This window comes from Bidens hawaiensis, unplaced genomic scaffold (genome assembly GCF_021521415.1).
Source record: "Bidens hawaiensis isolate Kalapana, Puna unplaced genomic scaffold, B.hawaiensis_p1.1 tig00001647_1, whole genome shotgun sequence".
In the NCBI taxonomy this organism is placed as follows: domain Eukaryota; kingdom Viridiplantae; phylum Streptophyta; class Magnoliopsida; order Asterales; family Asteraceae; genus Bidens; species Bidens hawaiensis.
In genome coordinates this window covers 790,267-817,048 of record NW_027491093.1, presented here as the reverse complement: position 1 = coordinate 817,048, position 26,782 = coordinate 790,267, and the positions used below count along the sequence as shown (strand labels likewise).

At 34.4% G+C, this 26,782-nt stretch overlaps 1 protein-coding gene across 1 annotated transcript; it reads right to left on the bottom strand.

Moving 5' to 3' along the window:
* Positions 1-1,072: 1,072 nt before the first annotated feature.
* Positions 1,073-2,981, bottom strand: LOC143590424 (F-box/LRR-repeat protein At4g29420-like). The gene is made up of 3 exons (XM_077070912.1): positions 2,225-2,981; positions 2,040-2,098; positions 1,073-1,126 (listed from the first exon to the last, which is right to left on the bottom strand). The coding sequence occupies exons 1-3, from the start codon at positions 2,979-2,981 to the stop codon at positions 1,073-1,075; spliced, it is 870 nt and encodes a 289-aa protein (XP_076927027.1).
* Between the last annotated feature and the right edge of the window lie 23,801 nt (positions 2,982-26,782).

Sequence of the window (26,782 nt, the reverse complement as noted above, 5' to 3'; positions counted from 1 at the left end):
GTGTATACCAGTATACTATAAAAGAGTAAAGTAAGAAACACAAAGCAAAACAAGAATGAAGAGTAGAATCACACACATTCGAATAATCAGTTTAAGATCAGCGCTTTTTGGTTATGTGTAACAGGTTTGATGATTAAAAACTCGATTACCTAGTTCCTCGATAATCGGTTTAAGACCAGTTATGGCGAAAGAAGCAACAAATTCCCATTATGTCACATATTTTACCAGATATTTAAATTAAATGTTCGGCAGGCACAGTTTCTTCTCCATGTCACATGGGGTGAAAATTATGAAGATTGTAAACCTGAGGACCAGACCGTATACATTAACTGAAGATTGTAAACCTGAGGACCAGACCGTATACATTAACCGGGAAAATATGTTCACAGAGCTTTTTCGTTATGTGTATATTCAAGTGTTCAACATCGGCACTGACAAATCTGTTATTTTGCTTCTTTTTTTTTCATCCAAGATTACCTTTTTACTACTCACAATACATTTAGTCACCACTTTTCTAAATCAATCATGTTCTTCTAATGTGTATGTGCATACCAAATTTAGTACAATCTTCTTAACTATTTATTCCCTATATGTGCTTTGACTCATGTAATTTTTAACAAGGTCAACATAGTTAGCTTAAATGACACCAAAAATCATCAGTTTTTGTAATTTTTAATTAAATTAGCTGGTTTTGTGAAAATACACAACATACTTCAGATGTACCACATTATTATCTGCAAAACTTATTTGCACATAACCTATTCACAACAATTTCTAACAGCTTTATATATTAAAGAATGAATGAACTGCATTTGGAGAATCCATATCCAAGTTATATATAATATGAATTTGGTCTCTCCTATCTAATATATCTAAAAAAGCTGGATAAATATTTTAATAAACATATTTAACACATTGAATATTTATAAAAGCAATAAAACCCAAAAAAATAAAAAATAAATGACCGATGAACCCGACCCAACATAGTTTGGTGTGCATTTCAAAGATTCCTCTACCCAATATTAAAAATCTAACTTTGATTCACAGTCAGTTTCAACTGAACTTAACCAAATCACCCTTCATATCCAACATCCAAAAAGAAATAGGTATCAAAAAGACAAGCGTACTATAAAAACATAATAATTTGAGAAAATTGATAAAATATTACCACTTACCAGGCAAGTGGCATTGGCAGAGAGTGGGGTGGGTGGTTAATTAAAATTTGTTAACACTTAAAAAAGACAAATTCTTTGCGTATCTAACCGGGGGGGTTCTCACAATAATAAGAAGGAAAAGTCTCCACCACTAGACTATGGCTCACTTTGTGTATATGTTTACTCAATAGTTTTATTTGGATTCACTCAAATATTATATATAAGCAATCTATTAAAAATTCGAAACTTAGTGGATGGTTCCTGTGAACCCGTGAGCTTCAATGTGAATCCGCCCGTTCTCATATATTCTCATAAGTCTAATATTTAGAGCTACCATCTTCAGTGGCGGATCCAAAATTTTTATTCAATGTGGGTAAAAAAATTCGTTAAAAGTCCTTGTGCTTTTCATCACTATTTATGGGTTAGGTACTAAAAACGACGTCTCAACCCCGCTTTGTTTAATAAGTATTGTAATTAATTATTGAAAGTCATGACCCTCAAGAAAGATTATCTAAATTGACAAAACAAGTTCTGAAAAATTGGTTTTTCTGTTTCATAAACTTTTCCATAACACTTAATATAAAAATAAATGATGTGTGTTGAATAAACAAGAATATTCAATGAGTTTGACAAATAAACACATAAAATGCATTATAAATATAGACATGAAACGCTGTCGCTAGTGCAAATATTGGATTGCACCCAAGCACTAAGGGATGAACGAAACTAACTTTGACATTGAAATAAACTTTTAGATAATGAATTGGGCTTTGGAAAAAAAGAATGAAGAACTTAGAGGGTCTTCTGAAATAAACGGAATGGTGCACATTAAATTTGAATATGATATTATAACATAGCAATTCAGAAATTGAGTGGGTGACTTACCCCCACTAGCATATAAGTGAATCCGCCACTGACCGACTTCATATACGTGCTATAGTTGTCTAGAAAAAAAAAAGTAAACATGTTAAAACTTTGCATCAATATAAAGAATTATAAATGGCATTGAATCGATCTTACCTCATCTTAGTTATGCTTCTCCGATACTTTGTGGGCTTAACTTGGTATACCATCTGTTATCCATGAATCTTCCCAATGTTCCTTCCATCTTCCCCATCTCCACTTCAACCAAGGCCAACGAGCCTTGCACTTAGACATGAACCTTTCTAATCTAGTAACACTAACATCACTATGGATGAGCAACGATAACTCGGACAAGCCAGCAAATTGGTCCAAAATCTTGTAACCTTCTAGGTTCATACAAGCTTCTAATATAGAAAAAGCAACTAGATTAAAACGTAGGGAACTCACATTTGGAAAAAGCATGAACACCTTCGTTAGGGTCAGTTTTGAATCGTGGGCGTCTGTTGTTGTATCGATTCGTGAATACAAGGTCAGAGTTTCTAATGTTTTCGTGATTGGGAATTCTGAAAGTAACGAGCAAATATAGATAGAGTCCAACAAAAGTGTTTTTAAATTCTTAAACTTTGTGAAGGCGAATAATGCGCCAGCTTGATCAGTAGTGACAGTATTGCCAAGATGAAAGTGAGACAGCATTGGGGCTTCAAGATGAATTGATGCAACAGAATAGTGGCATTCAATTTTGAGTGTGACGAGGTTGGGGGTGATTAGAGTCAATGATGATGGAGAACCATTAAATAGATCCCAATGGCAGACTTGGAGGTTGAGATGGTGGATCTTGGGTTCTTTAAATCCGCTAACATGCAAGTTAAGAACTTGAATATTAGGTAAACAATTATTCATCTCGTTTAGGATTTCATCATCTAAATACATTTGGTCAAGTGTGAAACTTGTTAGCATTGGCATTGGATTCAAGTTGTGCATACACAGATCAATGCATAGGTCAGCTTCAAGGTGACAAGATTATGACCTGTATCAAAGGAAACAAAATGATTTGACTATGACCATTGCATCACCTAAACAGCTAACTAATAATCATGATATATTGATTTATTTATACATAACTGAATAAACATGTACAAATGAACTTACAATATGCAGAAATCAGCAGCAAAACATTAGATTTAAGTCCCCAATTAGATTTAACAAAACCATGCATGGAGAGTGATTTTAATGATCTGGCAACCTGAGGCATCCAGTCCTTCGCAAAGTGGTCCGTGAGGATAAAATCATATTCGCCTAAGATGTCCGTACTCACCGATTCAACAGTTTCCAGTCTTAGAATAAGATCGAGAAAGATCTTCTTGATAGAAATCGGATCCCTAGACCTTGAGTTGATGCTTCTGTAACGAAGATTTATTGATCGAAGGCCTGGAAACAAAGCATCAAATGCCTTCCAAGCGACACGACAGCAAGTGACATCAGATGAGTCGTCGAGTCTACTAAGGATTTGGAGAAGAAGAGACTCATGGAGTTTGTCCATATTTTCAAATCTCAAATCTTTCTTTGGAGAGGAAGGAAGACAATAGATAAAAACCCTACCATCGACGCATATATACGAGTGTCGGTCGATATTGTGATCTTATGATAATGTAATAAATAAATATATATTATATAACCAAAATAAATAAATAAATTAAGTATATGTGTGAAGATATCTTTTAGTTACTATATCGAAACAATATATATGCATACATATCTCTAATTCAACAATTTTAGAAATTATTAAGAAAAATTATTGACACAATTAGATATAACTAAACGTACATGTAACATGTACAGTATACGTATAACTCAATAGATATAACCTAGCTAACGTAGTACGCAAGAACATAACTAACAGAGTGCGTTCTAATTAAAGAAACGAATCAAGAGACAAAGTTTGGTAATTTTGGCCGGTAGCAGGCCCATAATTGTTTCTCTTGGAGGTCCGGAATATTGATCAGTTCTTCATGTAAGTAATATAAAACATGGTAAATATTAAACCTATGAACCTGTTACAGCAGGGAGAGTAGTAACCGCAGCAGGGTATGATGTAGTTGACATGCTTGTCATCTTGATCAAGTTCCCCTTTAGGATGTATAGTTAAGGATGGTTAGGGTTCTAGAGAGGAACCCGGTTTAGAAGAGAGAGGAGACACATGATTTTCTTATGTGTGTGAGATTAGGTTATGATGTTAATTTATTAAACTCTATATATACACCCAAGGGGAAACCCTTTATTAGCTATTAAGAGTAATATGGCCCATCAACAATTACCAAGCTAATATATAATAAGGTATAATTAATTATTTTGATATGTTATATATAAATGATAATGATGGCCATATAAATAAATATATAATATATTTATTCTTACATTCTCCCACTTGGCCGAGTAATCATTTATTATGAGTATTAGATAAGCCTGATCAGGAGTTAACACTCATTTTAGTTTTAAACTCAAACTGGAGCAGAGAAATACTGCATTCCTTATTTAAAACCTAAGTAGTTATGATCAAAATTTTCAAGTAAGCCCTTCAGAACGATTGATTTGTATATTTAATTCGTCTATGTGTCATTATGCATGCAAAACATATTAAGAGACGTACAAAATCAAAACTGATGAGGAAATTTAACAGTTAATCATTCGTAGTACGATATGCAGTTGTACGTGGTCATTAATAAACCCCTCATGATTATAAGCGCTTTCATAATACTTATGGGTAATAGACCTTTAGTTATAGGATCCTTAAGCATATCATGAATGTATTCGATATGAAAATTTAAATTTCTCAATTCGTTAATAAACGAATAATTAATTTCATATCAAAATTTAATGCAGCACTTATCAAACTGTTACTTTTGAGAAAACATGGTGGCTGACGTTATCACAATTAGTCTTCAAAATATAATTTATTTAGAGTTTAATAAAACTTATGAGTCCACTAATAAATATTCAACAACATTTATTGACAACAACCTTGTAATTAATCAACATATTATGTTGTTATGACTTAGGTTGTTGTTATCAGTTCATTATGACCCATAAGATAGATTTATCTATTAACATAAGAATATATCCCGAAAATTATATTTTCCTATCTGTGAATATGACAAAGTTTAGAGTAATATACCGGTTTGAATTCTCACTTCTTCGTTTAAATTATAGTCTTTTATTTCTTTTAAAGATATTTAATACTCCTTTAGATGTTTCACATTAATCTAGGCATATCTAGTGTGTTACAATTTTGAGTAATATCTGAACGAGTATAGATTTAAACCTACATAAGGCTTCTACTTAATGAAGCATAAGGTAATAATCTCAATGATCCTATTATCCTCTAAATAGAGCAATATTGTTTGTTACATGTGTAAGGGGACCCATTTAAGATAAAACTTATAGAACAAAACTAATGTCCCTTTGGGTCTATCTCAAATGTTATGATATCTATTATGTAAGGGATATCTTTGAGATATTTCATATCAAAGTGTGTGAACAATGCTTTGACTTATGTAACATATACTTGTCAGAAGAATGTCATCTATATAAGGACAAGTTTGTTTTTAGTTGCTCCCACTCATCTTGAGGTAGGTACATTTATCCACTTGGTTCTTGATGAAAATAATTGTATAAATATTTTATCAAATTTTGATGTTTGCATTAACCCATATATGGATTTTATTGACTTATAGACTAAATGTTCATTAACCTTCAGTTTATAACATTTAGGTTGTTTTATGAGCATGTAGATATGTAAGTCAGTTATTAGGGAAAGTTGTTTTAATGTTCTTCTAACGTAGCTCTTTAACTATTATAAGCTACTTGAACAGTGATGATCCTCAAAGAAATGTTTTATAATATAGGTTATAAGATTCTTTGATGATTTATTCCCTTTTGAATACAACCTTTATTAATCAATTATGCTTCTTAGTTTCTTAACGTTTGTGTTAGGATTTAGTTTGGTTATGAACACCTTTAGGTGATTCTACCAATCTCAAAACGTTAGCGACTTATGGAGTCAATTATGATTGATGATAATTGTTTAATTATAAGGGGTATGATCATTAAACTTTCCAACATCCAATTCAACTTTAGTTAGGGAGGTTACATAAGCATCAAATTTAGTAGGTTTTAAAACCTAGATGGCCTCATAAGTTGATTATTGGGTAATTTTAAAAGTCTCAATTTTATGGATTAGCTCTTAGTTAGGTTGCTATCATTTTCAGGATTCTAAGTGTGTATGATTTGGCTCAGTATGGTGTACAAGATGTGTAATTGGAGTAAAATTTAATATCTCTCTTCTCCCCGCCTCTTGTACTTCTAACAAGTCATTATAAAGACTTTTACTGCTCCCACTGACCTTAGAACCTTTAGAAAATTAGCATACTTAGGGTCAGTATTTAAAGACCAATAGATTCTAACAGAGAAACAAATTAATAATATAAGTTGTTGCAGTTTCTCTTGGTGAGAATTAATTTAGTAAGAAATCTGAATTTGTCCACGTTTAAGCAACAATGAAACTTTTGTAAGAGTAGTAGTAAATTCTAATGAGATAAGTTTTGATGGAGCAGTGTCTTTTACAAGAGGTGTATTTGAGATAATATTAAGTTTTAACTTCCCCACCTCTTGCAAATCTTGTAAGTTATGATTGAGACACTTAAGGCTCCCACTGATCTTTAATATCTCTAGGAAAAATACAAGAGAAGTTTCAATGATGTACATGACGTGGGAATATGTCATATATATGTTAGACTTGATTTGATTCCATTAACGTCCAGTTGTCATAATAAACTTAAAGGACATATTTAGAAGAAATCATATTAAGTATATATGAACGGATCTCTTTAAGACCGCGGACCATAAAATACTGATTAGATACAAGTAAATAGCATTTTAAATGATAAAAGAATTATGTCTGAATATTCCGTTTGAATAAGTTTCACGAATGTCAGTGAAATATAACTTATTGTGGACCCATACTTATTCTTTAAGCCAAGTAATGTTTAGGGCATTTAACACATGATTTAAAATCACTAAGAATGAGATTATATGAAAAATCACCCTCATCAACCATGTCATGATTTCTCATGAAATTTGGTTTTAATAGATGAATATTATAGGTCTCATTTGTCTTTCGTTAAATTTTTATTTGCATTATAACAAAAGTTGTGAAAGTATACATTATCATCTAGTTCTATTTTATTAATGTTTCAATCTAGATATTGATAACAAATAATATAAGAGTTTAAGGTAAGAGTGACTTTATGTTGGCTATGCAAACCTTATAACTGTCATAATGTAACTTAAGTATTGATACTAAATTCTGATTAATCTTCAGAATATTTAAGGTATCATAAAGCGTAATTAGAAGACAGTTTATCATGGTTCTAATAACCTTAACATTTAAATTTTGTCACTAACACTCATGTTAGTTATTTGTTGATATCAGTAGAACTAGACTCAACCTATCACGTGTTAATTGGAATAGTAGGATTAGCAGACTTAAATATCATTAATATACGACTATTGTTATAGCCAGATGTTCTTTTGGATTATGGATAATCTTGTTGCTTATGCCTAATCTAATGACGTATTTTTACAATGAGACTTATCCTTAGAGAACTTAGAGCTGGAAGTAATACTTGTATTTTGTCTATGAACCTTAGAATTATCCTCTTTTAGGTTTTAGTTGTAGTGAGTGGAATAACATCTTATTTCTAGTACCAGACATTTATTTTCGTGTACATATGTTGCTGATCAACACACTCATTTTCCTTTGGTAATTCTGAGTGTTATAGTTGATTCGTAATGCACCAAATTGTACTATTGAAAATTTTAGTATGTAATGTACTATAAAATTGTACTTATTTTCATGTGCGAACCCTTAATTTTGTGGGTCATGGAATTGTACATTATGATGTATTCAGGAATACCATTTAACCTTTTAGTTAGAATTTAGAAGGAATGCATGCATCGTATGAGTTATTTTGATTAGTCTTAGGAAAAACTAAATCAAGAATAACTTTAGTGATAACATTTATATAAATAAGTTCTTGATTATTATTATCATAAGAGACATTATGATTGACTCATCCCATTTGTTATGCTATAGTTTTCAATAGAATGATTGTTATTAGAAAGAGCAGTAGGATAGCCATATCATGTCTTAATGAATAACTAAAATTGAGAAGAGCTAAATGTTATTAAAACTCTTTATGAGACAAAATTCAATTGTATTTTAAGATTAGCATGGATGATTTGGATGAGATCGTTATTTATGGAAGAAAATATAGTGAGTAATATTATGGGATATTAAAATAATATAGATTAAAGTTTATGATGATTAGATTAATGAAGGATCATTAATATGAGGATCACTATATTTTATTGAAGATGTGGTATGTCTATTATTAACATCAACTAATAGACTATAATTAATAGTTCTACTTAAACAAAAATTAAATCGCCTTTGAGCAGAATTAAAATTTATTTAAGTATATGTGCAAAACAATTGTAACACATCACCTTTGGGCAGAAGTGAGACAATTATTTTAATTATGCACGGGCTAGTTTTGCTAAATAAAAATGTAAGAAATCACCTTTGGACAGAAGTGAGACATTTGTATCATGTTAGGCAAAACTAACAAAAGCTTTTCAGTTATACTTGAATGATAGGGTAAATGTAATTTATCACCTTTGGGCAGAAGTGTTACATCAAAAGTTCCTTCAAGTTAAGCCTTTATGTTTTGTAAAATTTTATAATATTTAAGGTTTACAAAACATTTAATTAGTTAATAGCGGAAAATGTTTAGAGTAATGATTTTTAAGTTTCCGGTAGGACCTTATTTTGCGGAATTAGTTCTCGGAAATTTTGGGTTCCCGAGAATTGCCAGTTTCCGGCTTTTAGTGGGTTTTTCAGTATTTGGGTGTTTACATGAATTTATGGAGTTTTATGGAAAATGTTGATTCCGGTATTAGTGAATTTTAGGGTTTATGGGTTATGACCCCAAGCCATTTTAGAAACTCATAAACTCTTAGAACAAATAAGCTATTTTAAGCCCATAATACATGATTTTAAATAGCCCGTGAACACGTAAACTGGTTTAAGCCCTTAACCCATGACCTTTATTAACTAAATTAATAATGATAAGATTTGGTTCAAATCTTTTTAATGATTAACATGTATATTTGTTTCCTATTTTAAGGGGATTCAAATCTTTTAAGAAAAAATTAAAACTTCTAAGTTATCCAAGATTTGAAAAAATATTTCCCCAAATAATCATTAACAAATTTTAATCTAGATTTTGAACCAACATATGTATAATTTTCGATAATAATGATGAACACGAAGAACATCATCGAAAACTTTAACAATTAAACATAAAAAAACTTGGAATCGGAATCTTTAAACATGGAATTAACAGATTTCGAAAATATTAGAGTTTACTAAATATGAATTTTAGCGATTTTTAAACAGTTTCATGTATTGTTTTCGTAATAGAACATGAAAAAAAAAGAAACCTAAAAAATTAGGGTTTATCAAGTTTTAGTCCATGTCTTCTGATTCAATTCCAGATTTACGAAAAACATGAAGAAATAATTTATCAACATCGCTTTGATACCACATGTTGATCAGTTCTTCATGTAAGTAATATAAAACATGATAAATATTAAACCTATGAACCTGTTACAGCAGGGAGAGTAGTAACCGCAGCAGGGTATGATGTAGTCGACATGCTTTTCATCTTGATCGAGTTCCCCTTTAGGATGTATAGTTAAGGATGGTTGGGGTTCTTGAGAGGAACCCGGTTTAGAAGAGAGAGGAGACACATGATTTTCTTATGTGTGTGAGATTAGGTTATGATGTTAATTTATTGTCTCTATATATACACCCAAGGGGAAACCCTTTATTAGCTATTAAGAGTAATATGGCCCATCAACAATTACCAAGCTAATATATAATAAGATATAATTAATTATTTTGATCTATTATTATATAAATAATAATGATGGCCATATAAATAAATATATAAAATATATTTATTCTTGCACGGAATGCGTCATTGTATGCCCAATATAATACTCCGTAACTTTTATGTTTTATTCGGTCAGGTCAAATGTAAAAGAATAAAAACTAGTTTCCATTTCAAATATAAAACGTATAAAACTATGTCAATCACTCAATCTCATTAGAAACACATAATATTTTCATTTTTTTGAATGTTGTCGGTACATGAAACCAAACAGCTATTTTAATTTTCAACAGAACAATTGCAATTACCGTTCAAATTATACCACTAATCTGATTCACATATTTTATTTTCAGCTATTACTGCAATCCTCTATCAAGCACAAGTATTGTAAAGATAGAAGTAACTTCAGCTATTAGTACATTCATCTATTAACAAGCTATTAGTACATTCTTTTATTAAGTACAGGTAAATTACAAAGATAGAAGTTACTTAAGCTATTAGTATATTCTTCTATCAAGCAATATATCAGGTTAGACACTCACATATTTGTTTTTTTCATTTTTTTTCCTTTAAAGCCGTGCCCCAGCATATGGCCATCTCATGAGTTCTGTTAATACTTTTTCATATTATTTTTCCTTTTATACATGAAGAACAAGAATATCTTTTGATTTAAAACCAAAAATATTATGAGTAACAAACGATTCGTTTAAGTATTCAAATTAGATCACTTTGCTATAATACTTTTGTCTTGTTTATCTTTATTGTAAGTCCCAAATCCATGGATCTTTCAATATGATATTAACTCGTCATACCTCTTTCGTCTTGACCATGTTGTAGCTCGTTTGATAGGTATCAGTCTCAATATATGACCTTACAATCTCCCCTTAGACTGATGCTATCAAAACCTTTAGAATCTTCACTTCAACATGATCAATAACTTTAGCATATGCACCAAAAGCTCTTCCGATCTTCCCCTTTTTGATTGCATTATCCAATTTTGAAATTTAGATACTTCATATGCTTATGTTACAGAGAATCTATCTTGAAAGAATAATCAACTTTGATAGAAAGACCAATCAAAAAAATTTTGAAACTTTTAAACTAAAATAAACAAACATGTTTTGTATTTTGTGTTTTTTTCTAATTTATTTAGTGATTTACTTGAAAAGACTAGATATGAGATCATACCAGCAAAACCATTTGTATCACACATTAAGTTGAATGCTTGTTGAAGTTGAATTAATACGACATCTCAAGGTGACCATTCGACCAAAAATAACATATCACATATGCCCTTGCAATTACTCAGTCAAGGTCCGAAGTCATACCCAAATTTTCTAAGTGAAAGAAATTAGGTTCATAAACCTGCAAGTACAGGTGTTTCGTATTTTTAAAACGAGAAATAATTTAACTAGACCTGACAAACATTTAACTTTTGTTCATGCATATCCCTATAAGTCTCACAATTTGTCACTCCACTCGCTTTAATATTTGTGAAAATGATAATAAATGCATCAGTATATATATTTGAACTCTCATTCAATAATGAAACAAAGTTAAATATGCTTGCAAGTCATGTGTATGTCCACCTACTAATACCCAAACTATGCACAAGAAGGGTTATAAAGGTTATAACGTGGCCTGGTGTAGGGTGTCGAATAAGAATTTTTAAGTGGCTAAGGTGAGTGAATTCTAGCATCTTTAATACACAAATAAATATAAATGATTTATAGAACATTGTGTTCCAACTATTTATACCGTCTTTAACACACGAATGATCATGGATTGTTTATAGAACATTATGTTCTAATGATTTAAAAAGTTTTACTTTAAAACAGCCTCCTTTTTATTATTATTATTATTATTATTATTATTATTATTATTATGTTCTAATAATAATTTTATTATTATTATTATTATTATTATTATTATTATTATTATTATTATACACAGTCTTACATAGATAGACTTATAATTCCAATTTCAACCCTTTAGTTTGCTAGTATTCAACCCACGGGTTATCTGAGGAGGCTTAAAGGCTTATGGTTTGTAACCTAGGGTTTTCAAATAAAAGTGATTAGGCTCAAGATGGCATCTAATAGATAATGTAAATGTAGGAATATTTTAGTAGAAGGTTTAAGACTGGGTGTATCCTAATCCCATTGTTATCATGCATAGCCCAAGTTCATATTTCAACACGTACAACAAGAAAGTTCTAAAAAATGAAACATTATGGAACACACACAAGTAATCCTAGAGATGTTATGATACTTATGAGCAAAGGCTTAACTCTCAGGGAAACAGAGGAATAAGGATAAAATATAAAAGCATGCATGAACGTCTATCATTTGCTTGTCACCCCTGGTTAAACCTTTCTACCCATAATTTTGTTAGAACCATTTTAGGAAAACTTATTTATATGAATAAAAAATCTAACCATGTAGAGGACCTATACACAAATTCTATCAGGTAAAAAGTTCATGTTTAAGCAACTAGCATTTTGACACACATTGAAAATTTGTCATACAGAGTTGCGCCTTTTGCCTGGCACTGTATCACATAATGAGTATGTCACACACATAGAATTTATTAATAATATGTTAAGAAGCGTGACAGTCAGCCAGCAGATGTACTATCATTTCTCATGTACGTTCAAGTCATAGATATATCTCTCCCCAAATGATAGTCAGAAAGGTAAATATCCATTCATACAGAAGCATATTAGTATTTGGTCACTCGAAATGCATATTCAAAATGTTTATGGCAGATAAAACATGTTTCAATGTTTAAAATCAACAAATATGTTGATAAATCCAAACTTAAGGGGTTAAACTTAGAAAAACGCAGGGTGGGACAATAAGTCTTAAACAACTTTTATGAAGTCATTAAAACCGAACTGCGTATCTAGTAAGTCCATTGTTTAACCTTAATGTTTGTAAATGTATTAAATTTTTCTTCAAAGTTCTCTAAATATTGTCACTAAAAGACTTTGAGCAAGCATTTGGGGATTGAAGTCAATTTGGGGTGATCTGAAGAAAGCTGAATAAGCTTTGAGAAGATATAAGAAGCATCATGTATAAGATAGGTGGGGTCCATATAAATCTTATTCATAATTAACCTTAATCATATCAGTGATGCAGTGAAATTCATGCTAAGTAATTTATATCACTTATCAAACTGACTTATTAGTCATAATAATGCAGAAATGAAATGTTAGGATGGGCTCTTAGTCAATATGATCTCATGTTGTGATCTTTTCTAAATATGCTAAAATGTTTTAAAACTGGAAAATGATCTCATGTTACCAAAATGCTGAAGTTGTTCATCACCAAAGTGTCAATTTCACTTTATTAAGAGTCAATAATAATCCTTATCATAGTTATTATTTATTTCTATGGCATAAACTATTCTTGTTTTTAATATCTTGTTCATTGAGCATGTATTTTTGTGTTTAAGCATTATTTCTAAGTTCAAGCATGCTATGTTCTTTAATTGAGCATAGTAGTCATACATGCATGTAGTTTAAGGCATTCGAGCATGATCTATTGTGAATTCAAGCATACTTATGTTATTTGATATTCAAGCATGACCTTAAATTGTTAATAGTAAAGTGTTCTATATTCGAGCAAACTTTAATTATTACTGTATTCTAGCATGCATTACGTTTGTCAATTTCTTCAAAGTTACATATATCGAGAACTTCATTGTTCACGAGCAAGATAACTTTCTTGGACTCTTATACTTAGCACTTTGCTTGTGATATTTCTCGAGCAACTATGTATTTTCGAGCATTCTAACTTCATTTTATACTTAGTTATGTTTTCTTAAGTTGGTTAAGAATGGGTTTGCTTAACGTTACTTTCCCAAGAATTGCTTGCGTGTGATTTTAATTTCAAGCAAGCTATATTTAGTCTTTGTTTGAATCATATCTCGAGCATGATTACTATTTGAAATTTTTGGGTATTATATTGTGTTTTGACCTTTTTCTCTTGCTAAACGCAAAACTAATATCCCGAGCATACAGACAAACTATAGGGTATAAAAGGACTTAAACACTTTTCCAAACACTTTTTCCTCTTTTCTAAACTTTTCGTTTGCTCGTGCCCTAATACTTCAAATATGTTGTTAATCCTTCTTGGTTGATCTTCTACACTGTTGTCGACTTGGTTAGTTGTTTTAATCTTTAATTTCCGACACTTGTTAACTAGGATTAGGGTTTCAATTTTAAAATTTACTCACCGGTTTGTGTTTGTGTAGGTTTTCAGTCGTCAAGGAATCAGGTTACTAGAAGACATCGATCTTCGCTTTTCTTTGATTATTATTTTTATTCGAACCCTTTTTCACACTAATCCACATTTGCATGTTAGTTTTGTTTTGCTTATACAATGGCTTACAAATTTGAGAACAGGCACAACTTGTGTGCTCTGTTGGAAGTCAATCAAGAAAATTAGCCGATGGTTCAAATGAGTAGATGGCTTCAACTATCCAATTTGACCTTTGCTCTTACTGCAAGTCCACCCATCTATAGAAATCTCATCAATGATTTTTGGACCTCTACTGAGTATATGAAATATGTGAATGGAGCAAGGATTGAAGGCATTATTCAAGGATGGGAGACCGAGATCACAGAGGCTATGATAAGGGTCAGACTACAATTAGATAATGATCATCCTGAGCAACTTCTCTATTCTTAAAGAAGATTAATAAGAATCTTTCAAGAAACCATGGGATACTAGGGGATCATTACAGAGAGAAAGTTCCAAAAGGGAATGTTTCCATAAATTTTCAGATTTTTGATCCACCATATCATTCAGAGCATGTCCTTTAGAAGAGGAAGTTGGACATTAATGAGTAGGGAAATTTCCTCAGCAATAGTTGTAGTTGTACATAGGCAGCCATTCAATTTTTCAATAATGATATTCAATGGGCTGAAATCCAATACACTTAAAGCTGAAAGAGAAAACTTTTTGATGTATCCAAGGTTTCGAAGGGGGGTCCGGGGGCAGCGCCCCTGGCAGCGGGGTTCTAGGGGCGGCAGCCCCTAGCGGGGTCCAAGGGGCAGAGCCCCTGGCTGGGGTTAAGCTGACAGGTCAGCTTGGAAAAATTTTATTTTCATTAACTGTCTTAACACATTTACCATTAGGATTTTAATTTATCTTCTAATTCGTTAACTCGTTTGCTATAACGAATTAAGTCTGATTCGCTAACTAATTCGTTACTCTAGTTCGTTATCTTGTCATCATCAAGTTCGTCAATCTGATTCGCTATCTGAATATGACGTGATTCGTTGTTCTAGTTCGTTATATGAGCACCATCTGATTCGTTACCTTGACATCCGCTGATTCGCTAACTTATTCGTTATTAGAATCTAACGAATGGATGAATAACGAATCAAGGGTTTATTCGTTATCAAGTCACACGAATTAAGGGCTCATTCGTCAGGAACGCGTAACGAATTACTATCCATAACGAACTATCAGCTGTTCTTATCCAGACTTTGACTCAGGGTCAAAGTCAAAATTGTCAAGAACACGAAATGGTCAACAGTTACCATATCTGCATTTAAACCCTCGTTTCTTAACCAAATAACACGATTTTGGTACCATTGAACTCGCAATCCAAGCGCCTACAAACCCTAACCATCAAATCGGCCAAGCATTCACATTTAATGGGTACGATTTGGGCATATATAGGTATGGCCTGTTTATTAATCGATTAACCCATCGAATCTTAACCAATTCTAGTGAGGTTTGTTGTTTTGGATTCGTTTATAACATACTAAAACATATCTATGATTTCCCAAACCAAACTGAACCTATATGAACGATTTCTAAATATAAACGTACCTTAAACGAGTCATTCTACGAACGCGGTCAAGTTTGATGTTGGTTCTAGCACCGACTGAATCGGGTTTCCACCTTCGGATCTTGGCTCGGGATATTGGATAGTGTTTGTGTGTGTTTTTCAAGGTGTAGGATAAGGTGTAGATTTGGATAAAATGGAAAGGATTAGGGTTTAAGGGGTATTTATACTCCCTTAAGCCCATGAACCTAAGGCTCATCTTTCCCTTTTGGTCCATAATTAATCCCATCTAAAAACCTACTTATCCTATCATATTTTATTATTATTATTATTATTATTATTATTATTATTATTATTAACCGAACGGAAAATTTTTGGATGTTACAACGGTGGCTTACAAAACCCTTATGGTGGGTTCTAACCGCCATACGACAGTTATTTTATCCCAGCCTCCACCATAGCTTACGGTGGGTACCGTAAGCTACGGTGGCTTCAAACTTCCCGTCTTGATTTCTTCATAATTTCTTCGTTCCAAGTCCGTTTTCCTCACCGTTTCCTCCCACGTTCTCGTAATTCCATCTTCTATCTTCTTTTACCTGAACTTATATGATTAAACGTAGTCAACTAATTCCACAAGATAAACCGATAAAACACATGATTATTAACGGTCTTAAATCACTTATGGGTTGTCCAATGGACCACCCGTCAAAATCCTTGTTTATTTCTCTACCTTGAATCCTAAGTTCTCTTTCCAATCCTAAGTTAACTTCACATCACACGATGATCTGCATATGCGTTAAAAAATAAAGTAGATTTGTCAACACAAGGTTGAGTGAGTAGCACACCAATTTTGGTGTATATATATAATAGATAATAAATGCACAACAAAGTCAAATGAGTTAAGTAATTCAACCTATTAGTAAATAAATGAGCTGTCGAAAAGCACGAAGCTATTACGACTGTCGTATGATCATACTATTATGAGATTATGTTGGACCTCTCCGAATGTGGTTCACGTAAAGAAAATAATCACATAACAAGGTATAAATCGTTAAGCACAAGTGACAATAGTTGCAGTTTGTATATTAAATAGTAGGGAAATAATAGATGATTGGGCTTTTGTTTATATCATTATTCGATTGATGAACAAACCCTAACAACATTAATCGGTTAATCCGATTGATGTTTTGATAATAGATGATAGGGCTTTTGTTTATATCATTATTGAGATCATGATGGACCAGATAATTACCTCAAAAGATGAACAGAGATGGCTAATTGACCACGACAGTTTCCGGCTAAAATGAAAGATGAATGAGCAAGTAAACGACAAAACAAACGAAATTATTTATAGGGTTATGAACGACTAGGGTTAGAGGATCGTATCTGTATAATTAATTGGTTTATCTCGTCTGTTTTTGTGTCCATCAAGATTAAACAATTGACGGCTATGTATTTACGGAAGAATGGATCTTGAACGATTGAATTAACATGATTACAATGTCGGTTAGGCCAAAAATAACATAAACAATATATTTACATGATCAATTAACAATAATAACGCGAATTTTGTGGTCCAAGATAATTAATTAAGCAATCGGGTATGAGTATTTGAATACGGGTCGGGTTAAAGGGTTGGTTATCAAGATTTTCGAAGATGGGTTATAATAGAAATTCATTTTCGGCCCTTAAGGTTTAAAGATAGACACATAAAGGGTCAAACTTTATATTTTGGGTTGAATTTGCCATAAAGTGAAAGTGACAAATATATATTATATATTTAGTTAAATAATAATATTATAATAATAAGTTACACTCGATAAACGTGATAAAACTTTCCGAATATCGAAACAAGTCGGGTATTTAATAAATGTTTTAATTCGGAAAACCCGAGTTGTTACCAAGGGACTGGTTCTGGGATAGGAGAAGAGGTTATATAATAAGAATGAGAACTGACTTAGAAATTCTAAATGAAAGATCCGAGCAATATATAAGATTTATTGTTGAGCAGTTATACAAGATTGTAAGATTGCCTTTTTGTAATAACTAGGATTTTCAAATTAATACTTTATATTCGTTACCCGACCCGTTTCTATGTTCGGGAAATTTTACCGATAAACTATCACGTTTATCGAGTCATTATTATTATTTTGTAAATATTTATTTAATTATTAAAACTACCTTGATTTATATACAATTTTTACCCTAAAGTTTACTTTAACCTGGTTATGTATCCATCTCTATAGTTGGAGGACCAATTTGAAAACCTGGATTTTCTTTCCGGCATAACTATTTTTAATCGGCTACTCATACCCCTTTCCAACTTTTACCCAAAGTTTCTTTACCTTGACCGGCGTCAGCTACATTCAAGTAATGCCTATGCTGTGGAGAGTACTGCACACCATTTAAAGAATCACTGAAGAAGAGAGTCTCGAGTTCGGGTTATCAGAGCTCTCTTATCTTCTTTAGTCACTCACGACTCTAATCATTTTGGTTTTAAAATCAAAGCCACATCAACCGACTCCCATATCTAAAGCCACCTAGAATGGTGCCTTTTGGAAAAACCAGTTTTTCTTTGTAAAAAGGATTCAATCACTGGTGGGTCTAATCTACCCAAAAGGTGGATCAAGAAGGGTAGGATCCTGGATCCTTAGATAACACGAAGAGAATAATTGATTCTTCATCTAACGCTTTTGTTTTTTCTTTCTCAGTTGATAACTTCTCTTCACTGGCCAAGCTTCCCGTAGTCAAAGAGAGAGTGAAGAGATTTCTTTCGTTGGTTCCAGAAATCAGAACTTCTCAAGCCAAGTTTATTGAAACCTTCCAAGAATCAATTTTAGAATCGGTCAGTAACATGTCAAGTAAGAGTTTAAATAGTATTGTTTGATATTTATAAAAATAAGAAAAGACTTATCTTTATGTTATGATTTTTAGGTGCTCAAAAATCTGGTAGATCTGCCTCTGAAATCTCTTTGGAAAACATTGATTGGGTAATCGTGAATAAGGAGACCCCAAAGACCACACCGGTCCATAAGCCGCGTCCTGTTACGACTCGCGCTAAGTCTGGAGCTTCCAAGAGAAAGAAGACCGCCGAACTAGAAGACCCGTTTGAGGCTGGAATGTATCTCATCACCACCGTAAGGATCCTTTATCCTATTGATTCGCTATTGTAGATCCAAAATCCTTTTGAACTTATTTTGTTGCAACATACAGGCCATGGATTCCGCCAACAGCTACTACGAAAAGATGGTCAAGGAGTATGAAGAGACCCTGTCGGGAATGAGATCTATGGCTGCTGCTAAGGAAAATACGATCTCTAAGCTGACCAAGGAGAATAAACAGACTGAGGAACACGCATCCTCAGCTGGGGCTCAAGTGCAGGATGAGGTGACCCGTGCTACCAACGATTCAAAAATATAGGTCGCCAAGTCCGTTCTTCAAGCCAGGATCAAGATTGTGACCGAAGCTAATGAACCATCCTTTGACAAGTCGGCATGAGATTTGGCAAAGTGGAAGCAGGCTCTGGCAGCGTTGGGCGGTGGTGAAGATGAAGCTGGTGAGAGCACGGATACTACGACTGGTGGTCAAGAGGTTGAGATGGCTGAAACGGGGAAGGATGCAGCGGTTGAAGAGGAGGCTGTCAAAGTGAGCAATGAAGGATAGATAAGACAAGGCCCTAGCCCAATTTTTTTATTTGTTTTTTTTATGGATATTTTCTGGTTTGTACTTAAAACAATAGTTAACTAGGGTAAAGGATATGTGATCCTTAATACAATTATGAGGTTGGGCAGTGGAAGCAGGCTATGGCAGCGTTGGGCGGTGGTGAAGATGAAGCTGGTGAGAGCACGGATACCGCGGCTCGTGGTCAATAGGTTGAGATGGCTGAAGCGGGGAATTATGAAACAGTTGAAGAGGAGGCTACCAAAGTGAGCAATGAAGGATTGATAAGACAAGGCCCGAGCCCACTTTTTTTACTTGTTTGTGTTTTGATGAATATTTGCTGGTTTGTACTTAAGACAATAGTTAACTAGGGTAAAGGATCTATGATCCTTAAGACAATTATGAGGGGTAGCAAAGGTGGATGGATCCTCTTTTTTCGTGGATGAAGCCTTTGATGCCCATTTTCTTTATCTTTCATGCACTTAAAACTGTTAGTAACACCTGCTTAACCCGGTTGATAGTCCATGTTTTGTATGGTGAAATCCAGGTTAAGGTTTTTGGTAAGCCCATGTGACTTTTAACAATAATGACTTTAATATTTTGACTATTAGCCTGCTATCTATTATTATGGAAGCATTTTTGTTATAGTATTAGTTTTATTAAAGGTTTTGAGAAAAGTTTTAAGGAAAGTTTTAAGGATAAATCACCCTTCGGGATCCTGGATCCTTACACATATGAACTTATAAAGATTTAAACTGAATAAATGTAAATTGATAACTAGAGATCATACCATAAGGTCTGATTAGATCTAAGTTACCACAAATGTGAATTATTCTACGATCCTTGTAGTTAGACTTAGGATGGCTGATACAAATAACTTATCATGTAAACTGGGATTAAACCCTACAAACTGGGGACAAGCGCAAATAATTTGTGGACAAGCCCAACAAACCGGGGACAAGCCCAAATAAACTGGGGACAAGCCCAATAAACTGGGGACAAGCCCATATATACGGATGTTAAACCGGGGACTCGTCCGAACCGGGATTTAGCCCAAACGTGAGTGACGTGAAAACGCCAAGACCTTAGCTCACATGAAAATGTTAGAAACCTTGGAACTTGAGCTAACATGAAAATGTTAGAAACCTTGTGTATGGTACGTCTACCATTATTTTGTAGGATCCTCCATACAGCCGAAAGCAATGAAATTGTCAGCCACTAAACATGTACAGGTCCCATTACCTAGAACTATACTTTGGATAACGTGCGCTACATGTGAAAGTTTAGAAACTCTAATTCGTGAGAAAGGTGAAAACCTTTAAACCTTGGAAAATGTGATCATCGGGGATCACACCTTAATCGGGGATTAGACCAGGGAGATATTGATGTACCTTAAACGTGGAGGAGAGGTGGCCAACCTCTTAATCATTGAATCTCTTATTGAAATCTGCATTGTCACTTAAATCATGGAAAAAATAAATGTTAAGAATAGATATCCTTTAGTTATTAATATAAGAATGAAATGAATAAATGATAAGATAAGATTTTACCGACTTTAGGATTCTTGATCCTCTAAGGATCCTTGAACCTGACTAGACGAAGTATTTCTTAAGATGGATAGCATTCCATGCTCTTGGCAGTCTCACCTTCCATGGTAAGTAGATGATATGGCCCCTTTCCTGCTTCTGATTCGATCAAGTAGGGGCCTTCCAGCTTAGGTGCTAGCTTTCCATTTGCAGGATTAGTTGTGTTTTGGAAAGCCTTCCCTAGGACCAAATCTCCTTCCTGAAATCTTCAAATCCATATATTCTTATTGTATGCCCCAGCTATCCTTTGTTGGTATGCTGCCATTCTGATCTTTGCTAGATCTCCGAGTTCATCAACAGTATCTGGATCCTAGATAAGACTTTCATCAATGGCCTGAGGATCACGGATGCTTGTTCTAGCAGTAGGAACCACCATCTCTGTAGGAATCACAGCTTCTGCTCGAAACACCAATGAGAAGGGTGTTTGACGTGTTGCATTCTTGGGTGTTGTTCTATCAGCCATTCAACCCAAAGAACATAAGGAGGTTCCTCAGCCCATTTGCCCTTCTTGGATATAGGATATATTGGTTCTGTAAGCTGATGAAGAATGCTTCCATGCCTTTGGAAAACATCACACTTCCTTGAGTATTCCATTGCATCCTTCTTCATAGTTGGCCAAAAGTATCCAGTCCTAAGTATCCTAAAGAATAATGCTCTCCCATCTGTGTGGTTGCCGCAATCGCCTTCGTGGAAGTCTTGGAGAACTTCTTGTGTTTCAGGATCCTCGATGGATCTCAAATAGGGGCCTGCAAGAGACTTTCTATATACAGTATCTTGTAAAAGAATGAACTGTGATACCTTTATCTTGAAAGCTTTAGGGTTCTCCCCTGTAGGGATTTCTCCGTCTTGGAGGAACTTCTTGATTGGAAGGATCCAAGATCCTGCTTTTGGAGGGGATGAAGGATTCTTAGGTTCTTCCGCGATATCCGTGGTCACCTCCATAGCTTCCTGTTCTCCTATTGTCGGAGAGAATATGTGAATGATGGGTATGTTTACATCATCCAGGATCTTCAAGGAAGATGGTAAGCTTGCTAAGGCATCTGCCTCAACATTTTCTTCTCTTGGTACCTGCATGATACTAAAAAACTCGAAGGATTTTGCTAGTTTCTTCACAACTAAATACTTGATCATGTTCTCACCTTTCACGGTATAAGAATCATTAAAATGGTTAGTTATAAGTAAAGAATCAGTAAAAACTTGAAGATACATGATCCTCATTTGTTTGGCTAAAAGTAAACATGCGATAAGTGCTTCGTATTCTGCCTCATTGTTGGTGGCTTGAAATTCACAGGCAATGGACTGGGGTATTATGTCCCCTATGGCGATTTCAGTAGAATACCCAGTCCTGTTCCTCTTACGTTGGATGCTCCATCTGTTAAGAGGATACAAGGATCATTGGCTTCTTCTAGTTGATGAACTTCCAAATCAGCTTCCTTTTGCATGTCACTACTAAAATCAGCCACAAAGTCTGCAAGCGCTTGTGACTTAATGGTTGTTCTATACTCGTATTGACTATCAAATGCACTCAACTTCACAGCCCACTTGGCCATCCTTCCTACCATTTTTGGCTTTCTAAGCACATTCTTAACAAGATAGTTAGTTCTTAAAATAATAGTATGTCTTTCAAAATAATGTCTCAACTTGGTTGAGGCCATAATTAAAGCAAGAATTAATTTTTCAAGGTGAGAATATCTTACCTCTGCATCTAAGAGGCTTTTACTTACATAATATACCGGACGCTGTTGACCCTCATGATCCTTGGCCAGAACAACACTGACTGCATTACCTGAAATGACTAAGTATAGGGACAATGGCTCACCATTTATTGGCTTCATCAAGGTTGGTGCTGAGGATAAGTAATCCTTAAGGGCCTTCAGTGCATCCTCATGCCTTTGAGTCCATTCATACTTCTTCAAGATATACAATAGAAGTCTATGTACTTCTCTGAGGACATGGAAATGAATCGGTTGAGGGCAGCTATCCTTCCCTTCAGTCTCTGGACATCTTTAGCATTTACAGGAGACTTCAAATTGATAATGGCTTCAACCTATTCAGGTTTTGCTTCTATTCCCCTCTTAGTCACCATATATCCTAGGAACTTCCCAGCCTTGATACCAAAATGGCATTTTGACAGGTTCAACTTCATATTGTACTGATCCAGCATGTTGAATGCTTCCTCAAGATCTTTGAGATGATCCTATATATACCTTTACATATGGATCCTCAGGGTCCAAGGACACTTCTTTCAAATCTTTTTCCCAAGCCTCCAGTACCTCTCTTGAATTGTGCATTGATTGCTATGCGATGGTTTGCTTCGTAGCTGGCTTCATAGATGAGGTATAGTAGTTCCTTTCTTCCACTTGGTCACTATCTATCTTCACTAGTCCCCATGGGGTTGGGAGTTTGATACATTGATGATAGGTGAAAGCTACTTCTTTCATCTCATGTATCCAGGGCCTGCCAAGAATGACATTGCAACACGACAAGTTATCTATAACACAATATTTTTGGAAAAAATTTACTCCCTCAATATAAATAGGTAGCTTGATTTCCCCAAGTGTGTTTCTGATTTCTCCACTAAAACCAACAAGGACAGATGATTTTGGTGTGATTTCCGATTCAGGGATGTTCGTTTTCTTGGGCACATCTACCTGAATTATGTTTACTGAACTCCCGCCATCAACAAGGATCCTGCAAACATAGTGATTAGCATCAAACAAAGTAATGATCAAACCGTCATGGTGAGGATCTTGAAGATGCATGCGATCATCTTCATCAAAGGTTATAGTCCTTTGATCGGTTAACGTGGTTGTCCGAATGGGTCTTTCACCATTTTCTGACTTGGTTTCCTTGGCATGCCTCTTTGCCAAGGAGAATGAGGTTCCTCAAATGTCTGAACCCCCCGGGATAAAATTGATGATCTGAGCATCAGGTGGTGATGGAGCTGCATTCTATGGAACGTCTTTAGGATCATGGATCCTTGATTTCTTTCTTCCTAGAAGCTCCTTGAAGTGGCTCTTGCTTAGAAGATACCCAATTTCTCTCATCAGACCAATCCAATCATCGGTCATATGCCCGAAATCCTCATGGAAATGCACACCATTTGGACTTATCCTTGAAGGATGTTGACTTCTTGTTTTTCCGAGGCCATCATGCTTTCTCTCCAAGATCCCACATAGTACATATTAAGTTAGGAGTATCAACAGAGAAGCAATACTCATAAATTCTCGGATAATCCTCATCATCATCATCATCATCCTCTTCTTCGACCGCACAGATAGCTTGGTTGTTAAACTTTGAGTACGGATTGGGATTGTTTTTCCTGAATGAGGATCCTTGTTTCTTGTCAGGTGACTCCTGTTTTGTTGGAGTTCCCAATCTTTCTTGGATCCTTTTATCATCCTCCAGTCTTATGAACCTTAGCGCCCTGTTCCTTACTTCATCTAATGTACTGCATGGGGTCATAACAAGATCACCATAAAATGGGGAGCCCTTTTGTAACCCCATCTTAAATGCCTTAACAACCGTAGCCATGTGAAGATTTGGGATTTCTAAGGCTTCCCTTCCAAACTTGATGACAAAATCCCTTAAGGATTCATCAAGAAGTTGGACAACGCGATATTATCACTAGTTAATTTCTCGAATTTTCTAATACACGAAAATTGGCTATTGAATATATTAACTAAGTGTGAAAATGAAGTAACAGAATAGGGAGGAAGACTTAGCAGCCATTGAAGAGCGGATCCAGATAGTGTGTGTTTTGGACAAAAATCTGTCAAGGATCACGTATCCAAATCTGTTAAGTGAGGTAAGGTGCTAACTCGGTAAAAGAAAGTGTATGATTGTAATATAGGTGAACACAATGATTTGATCATGAGGGAAAAAGCCCTTAATCACAATAGTCTTACTTCGGTCAAAACTTATCGAGGTAATCGTTGGTAAAATAACTCCGGTCAAGGATTAATAAGATAATCTTTGGTCGGATTACTTTAGTCAATGATCAACAAGGTAAATTTTGGCCGGTGAGTATGTGATTATCGTGGTCTCCGGCACAAAAAACCCCCGGACGTTGAAAACTATCACTGTCGAGTTTATTGATTAACAAAAAGGTATTACAAGTGTTTGTGGAGTATACGATCGAGATTACAAGGAAAGCTAGTGTGTAGATAGAGTGTTTAGTTCTGCTCTAGTGTGTGTAAGTACATGTGTGTTCCTACTCGATCATAACTCGATTATATAAGAAAATACAAATAACAACCTTTCCTAAAAATCCGGAAGTCTTCCACTAACCACTCCATGACTTTGACCACGTGCCTATAACCATCCAGTAGCGAATTAAGTGGAGGACCAGGTCTAGGAACCGTTAATGTTGATAAATATCAACATTCATATGAGAAACAATCGTTAACAACACCAAATACCGAGGATCCATGATCCTGACATAGCTCTGGAACTCTTCAAAAGGATAATTGATCCAGACACGTCTTCAAGAATAACATATCCTCAGTACTCAGTTATTTGTGACACAACAAGAAGTCATATAAATCCGCCACCTTCCCACTATCTTCATCCACGACTTTGACCATGTGTTTGACAAGTCCAATAGCGATATATCCGGTGGAGCCGTTATACTTATTAAATAACAACCTACACACAAGAAACAATTGTTAATAATACCAAGTACAGAGGACCACTGATCCTGACAGGATCTGTCTAAGGATAACTGATCCAAGAACATATGTCAGGATAACGTATCCACAGTGTCAAATTTCCGTGCCCTAACAATTGCCCCCAAAATGGCGGTCGTGATAAGATCACAGCTGTCATTTTGCCTTTAAATTCAGACTTCCTATAAAAACAGATGAGATTTGACAAGCTAGATATAATTATCATATATCTACAGAGTTTGAGAACTTCCCTTCAAGCTATATATCCAAAACCTCTTATTCTTCCTGCAAATCATGAACAACTAGTAACACCTGTTTAACCCGGGTGGATGATCTATTTTTATGAATGGTGAAATCCGGGTTAAGATTTTTGGCTAAGTCCAAGTGACTTATGTTTAATAATAATTGAAAACTTTTGACTATTCACTTGTTACTTGTTATTTTGAAAGTTTGTTTGATATAGCTTAAGTCTCACTGAAAGTTTTAAGAAGTAATATTCTTTAGTAAAAAGTTTTTAGGATAAAATATCCTTGCACAAATAAACCTGGATCTTAAATCGTTATAAAAATAGATTGAGAATAATGAATCCTTATATCTATGAAGATATAAACTGAAATCAAATAAGTGGAAACCGATAAACAGAAATCATACTGTAAGGTCTGGTTAGACATAAGTTACCAGAAGTATTGAACTCTCAATGTACCTTACAAGAGTAGTTTTAGGATCCGGGATCCTTAGTTTCTCGATCTTCAGTATAACTTAGAAAATTCTCTACAAATAATTCATATTATTAATCGGGATCAAATCCGTTAAGCTGGGGACAAGCCCATAAAATAAACTGGGAACAAGCCCAACAAAATATTCTGGGGACACGCCCGTGCAACTGGGGACAAGCCCATAAAATAAACTGGGAACAAGCCCAACAAATATTCCGGGGACACGCCCGTGCAACTGGGGACATGCCCGTATAATCTGGTGTTAAACTTGGGACAAGCCCAAAAACTGGGGACAAGCCCAAAAACTGGGGACAAGCCTAA